Genomic DNA, 5,846 nt, shown 5'->3' with positions numbered 1-5,846 from the left:
TATATTCTGCTATGCTAATAACAAGTCGGAGCTTCGGTGATCCAAACGCGAGATGGCGTTGATTAAAATTTTTCAATCGTCGCCTAACTTATCGACAAAATTTATTTGTTTATAAATTTATAGGATCAAATGACGATACTCTTATATACTTACGATTAATTATAATTTAAAAACTATTCAAATAGGATTGTATTATGGTATAACGAGGTATATAATAAACAAAAAGATATTCTCAAAGAATTTGATATATTTATTAAACATGTAAGTATAAGTACATAATAGGATATTATTTTTTGGTTAGGTTATAAACGTATAATTAAAATTAACTTTCTATTATAATTAAATCATTTATATTTTAGCTATAATTAATGTTATTTAAAACTTATGCTTTGCGTTTAAAAATCGCTTTCGAAAAAAAATTATTGATATGCAAAGCAATGGAATAAAATAATTTATATTGTTTATATATGATTATTATTAAGCATAAGTAAAAATTAAAAATATTATTCTGATTCTATTCTTACAATACAATTTTTAAGGTATGAGCAATATAATTTCTAAATTAATTTATTTAAAAATATGAGAATTAAGAGAAAATATATTTATATTTATATTTTATCAATAAATATTTGCAGGTATTATTTGCTGTAAGGAAGCATAATAGATCTAAGACAATAAATAAATAAATAACGATATCTAAAGGTTTAAAAAATATATATATATTTTTCATAAATTTGTCATGAATACAAATATTTATCATAAATAATTATGCTTTTATGAATCTTTAAATATGTTAAATATATAAATATTTTAAAATAATGGCTTTTCATATTTTAGGCATTTGAAGAATCAAATTTCAACATTTTTAATCATTTCTTTTTGATCCATTGTGTCGCCGAAATATGAGTTGATAATTTCTATGGTATGATTGTAATCACCGATTTAAATGATACAGTTATCGGTGATATTCGAACACAAGATTTCTTCAAGTATCTCTCTCTCTCGTTCGATCGAGCGTTGATCGATGAAGGGACAGAAGCACCTGCATCCTTTGACGAAGAGAATCAGTCATCCGCTTAGTCTCGAGTAGTTCAACTTTGAGAACGTACTTGTTATATAGCCACATCTACTAGATAGATTCCACTTCTCGTTGGTTCACCAGATGAATTATTAAATTGAAAATCTTGCTAGTTGTTGATCAAAGCACTTCGACAGCAAGTTCAGAAAATACGATGGAATAGAGAAGAGTTGAATAGAGAATTCTCGATTGTTTATTGAAACGTGTCGTTCTTTAACGACTAAACTTTTAACGATTCTAACGACGATTTTGATATCAGTAGCAAAGTTTCACCACATTTTGAAGAGATTAGCGCGTTGATCTTGGAGCAAATGACATATTGTACTATTAACGATAAGGATACTTTTGAAAATTGTATCTACTAAACATCTAAAAACAGAGTAAGAAGGAAACAATGTAGCAAAGAAATTACAATGTCAATCGGATTTTCTTAATATATTCATAATAGACAACGAACAGTGTGGAACGCTGGGAATAATAAAACAATATTCATGCAATTAATAAAATAACAAATGTGAAAGAATATTTGACTTGTGCAATATGTATCGGTATTTGAGCGAAATTAGCGTAACAGATCTCAAGTAAAATGAATATTTTAATGAATTTATAGAATTAAATTAAAAAAAATTGAAAATTAATAAGTTTTATAATTTTACAATATATATAATAGATAGATTATCTGAAAAAAGAATGATCAGATGCGGATTAAATTTTGCTAAAACAATTGAATCATCTTGCTACGCTTTGTCCATTGTGCTCCTTTACTCATCCGAAGCAGCAGACCGAAGATTGTAACCCGCATAACGAAACCCTTTAACCATCCCTCAAACGAGCCGTAGCTCTATCATGCTCCGTTTGCTTGAAGGATTCACTTAGTCTCGACAGAAGACGGAGATGAAGTGAATGGAATCGAATTGTCATTGCACGGTCAAACAGACGTACTAGTACTTCTCTCTCTCGAAGTACGAAGGACTTCTTTTCTCTTTGATACGAAAGTAGTTCAACAACTATACGGATCGGACTTTTAGCAAATAAGACTTCTGACTCTTCTGAAGTAGTTTGTGAGAAATATGCAAATAATTACGTGTAATTTATTTTACATATTATTTAATTTCTTTAATTTATTTGCATTATTTATCGTAATCTTTTATCGAATTACGGTAGAATTATTTAAATAATATGAGGATATTATAATACAAATAATATTACAAATAATATATAAATTTATTTCGTTTTATTTTATTTGTTCGATTCGTTTAAAAAATACCTATTATATATTATTACTCGAGCGATCATGATTGTTTTACTTTATTTGTTTCATCATAAATGTTTTGCAAATGTTTTGTTTTATTTTTTATAAAATAATATTGAAATTATAACGTTACAAATCTTGCCTCTTTATTATTTTATATAACTAAAAACATTTACAATTTTACATCTAATAATTTCCTGTTCTGCTGTTAATAATACGATCGATATTTCAACATAAATTTTGATAAACTTGTACTATAATAATTACGCTGATAATTACAGTACTAATTACACTTTTGGTTTAATAACTACGATAGGAAATAAGATACATAGACAACATTATGGTGTTAATAATAATATTGCTTGATAATATAATATAACTTTAAAATATACGAGGAATGTAGGAATTGAATTGAAAATATATAATTTAAGAAAATTGAACTGCCACTGTTCATAACCAGTACAATAATATTTCGATATTTACCTAATAATAAATGACATGTCGATTGGTACAACAGGTGTATCAAGTTATATTTCATTTCATTTCACAATGGCATTCGATACTAATAATATAGTACTAGCAATATTCTCACGTTATTATATTTACTGTGTCATAAAAAGAATTTTTTAAAAATTTACCAACGATTCGATATAACTATTTTTCACGTTTTAGGATATAATAAATTTGATCTGCAAATATTAAAATCTATAAGAAAAATAATGTAGTTTGAAATTAAAATATTATATAATTATATTTTCAAAATTTTTATTTTAAATATAATAAATATTTCTTTGAAATAGTGTTTAGCATAATTCGTATAAGAAAAATCATAGTTTATTCATAGGAAAAATGTAACTCTTGTCACATTGCTTGCTAAACATACTTGACAACAAACTGTTTCTTTCCTTACTTGCGTTTTGTAACATATGTCTAGAATAATATTACAAAACGTGTCAACAGTTCCATTAAGTCTATTGAAAGTAAATCCCCATTGTTTATGCTGTCGAGAAAAAGGAAAATTTTTTTCTGATAGAAGAAAATATGAGAGATATATAATACTACAAAAATTAGACTTTGATATAATTATATTTTAAAAAATATATTTTTTGGTTACATTAATATATTAATATATCAAATAAAATAAACGAATATTAAATGAAAAATATATGAAATAAATAATAGTACTTCTTTATGATATTTATATACAGATTATATATCAATAATAAAAAGAAAAATTAAGTCACTCCCTATCAATTTAAAAAAAATTCTATTTATAATAGACCATTCATATTTCATAATTTTATTATAATCTAAAATAATGGAGAAATGAGATCGTTTCATATCATCTAGCGTGAAATTTTTAAGCGTGTTTAAAGAAATTTTCGTTTATTGTCATAAAAAGAAAAATTTAATTTTTTTTTACACGGAGAAAAATATTCATCTTTATACAATACAAATGGTTGCTTATAATAAATCATAACTTACACAAAGTAACCAAATTAAAAGTACACGCGGTTGAATAATAAAAATATATCGCCAGAGGTTTCTTCGCCATCTTTTGTGACTTTTAATTTGTTTAAAAAGAGAATGAATTTTCTGCGTATTTTCATATTTTTACGACCAAATTATTTATAGCTATAGTTATTTATAATTCATTAAACTCTGTGAACAGCTGCAAATGAAGTAATGCACGCATTTCGTTACCCATTCTTTATATAATGTCGGATTAAGAACTGAGGTCTTCCTTAAAACTCGTTCAACGAAAATCTATTAATTATCACGAATGTGATAATTAAAAATATATCACCGATACTCGTTCCAAAAATTTACATTTTTCCCGAGATTGCGATAAGAAATGTTTAGATAACAAATTTCATTAAATTAACGCAAAATATTCCTTAAGCTTAATATATAAGAAATATAAATATTTAAAAGAAGGCATTATACATATTTATAAAATAAAATATTCACATATTTTTTTCACATATTTTAAATGCATAATACTTATAAATAATATTGTCAATTATTAAATATTGAAATTTGTTTCAAAATATTATATTTATTAATAAATGATCAATAATCACGATAATTTAATTATTTATTTTATAAAATAAATTTATTTATATATTTTATTCTTCGAAGGTAAGAGATAATAAATAAATATTCTCGATGATATTAAATTTATCATATCGAAACATTTCTTCTCTTTTATCTGATGGGTTTAATCCATGCTTTGCATTTTCCTCGTTAAACATATCAATTATCGTCATGTATTAATTAAACGCCGAAAATTTCCTATTTTCTTTTTATAATCGCCGCCAATTCGTTGTATAATTGGATCTCATATTTAGCGTCGATGTGCTGGAATCTTGTTCGATTCCATGAAAGAATACAAAAAAAAAAAAATAATTAATTAAAGTTAACCAGAAATTGTATCTATTATTTATTCTTGATCCGAGCATTGAATATCCATTTTATCCATTTTAAGGATAAAACAAATAAATGTAATTTGCAAAATATTTTTTTATTATTTATTTTATATATATATATATATATTATATATTTTTACTTAGTAAAATTAGTAGTAGATATAATCTCTGCTTCTCCATTTTCAGTCTATTTTATTTCGAAATATTATATTTCATGCTTTGAAGAAAAAGCAATAGCAAAAAATAAAAAAACAAAAATGCGATTAAAATAAAATTTCTTTGTCATGATTGTTATTTACATTAATAATAATAATGATAAATCGACAATTGGATTAACAAATTAATCTGTTAATCTTGGATTAACAAAGGATCGAAATCTGTCTTTTCATTTTTCGACAATTCAACTAAATATTTCGTTTTATCGAAATATACTAATCGTGTTAACGTAGAGACTATAGTTGGGGCTTGGAGTTTCTTTTCGTTGCTTAATGTCCGATTATAATTAACTACGTGCCTCACAATGGAAGTCATCATTCTGAATAGATCGTGGGTCCGCCAATGTTCGTTCAACTCTTGGGTAATTTTATTCATCAAACAGGAATTTGTATTTTGCCAAGAAGCTGAAAATCATAATCAAACCATGTTCAATGTTATCTATTCTTTGTGTGTATTCTTGTATGTATGCATGTATGTACGCTTACGTAGACGAATGAAAGTAGAAGCCATTTCATATCTCAACTCGAAAGAATATAGATTCGACGTGCCATAACAATAAATATAGATGTACGATTATATACGTTGAAATAATTACAGTATTTCGTGTAAATACAATTACAGTATTTCGTGTCGGTTTAATTTTGAACTTTAGAATTAACACGGAATGATCCAAGAACTTTTGTAAATCGACTCGGTCATTAAGAGCGATCTTTAGCCACCGATTATTCGGATTAGATTCGCAACAACTAATGACCTCGTCGTTTATCAGAGAATACAGTTTCTTTGTAAACGCAATTGGATCGGGAACAACACGAAAGGAGGATCAAGGAAGGAATTGGCGCTCGTGAAAACTCGTTTACAACTGTTTAAT

The 5,846-nt window shown here is 25.7% G+C and overlaps 2 protein-coding genes across 3 annotated transcripts in view; one reads left to right on the top strand and one right to left on the bottom strand.

The window, feature by feature from the left end:
• The window catches only part of LOC102677613 (alkaline phosphatase-like), a 159,507-nt gene that overhangs the window by 76,353 nt on the left and 77,308 nt on the right, over positions 1-5,846 (top strand). The gene's annotated exons all lie outside the window — the stretch shown is intronic.
• Positions 4,951-5,846, bottom strand: part of LOC102677377 (caspase-1-like) — a 28,653-nt gene continuing 27,757 nt past the window's right edge. The window contains exon 5 of the mRNA XM_031509422.1: positions 4,951-5,379. Within this exon, the coding sequence (XP_031365282.1) occupies positions 5,108-5,379 (272 nt within the window). The 3' untranslated portion in view covers positions 4,951-5,107. The remainder of the gene's footprint in view (positions 5,380-5,846) is intronic.

The sequence above is a fragment of the Apis dorsata genome, unplaced genomic scaffold (genome assembly GCF_000469605.1).
Source record: "Apis dorsata unplaced genomic scaffold, Apis dorsata 1.3 scaffold_149, whole genome shotgun sequence".
NCBI classification, from domain to species: Eukaryota; Metazoa; Arthropoda; class Insecta; order Hymenoptera; family Apidae; genus Apis; species Apis dorsata.
Note: the sequence above shows the minus strand (reverse complement) of the source record. Positions and strands in the feature narration are given on the sequence as shown.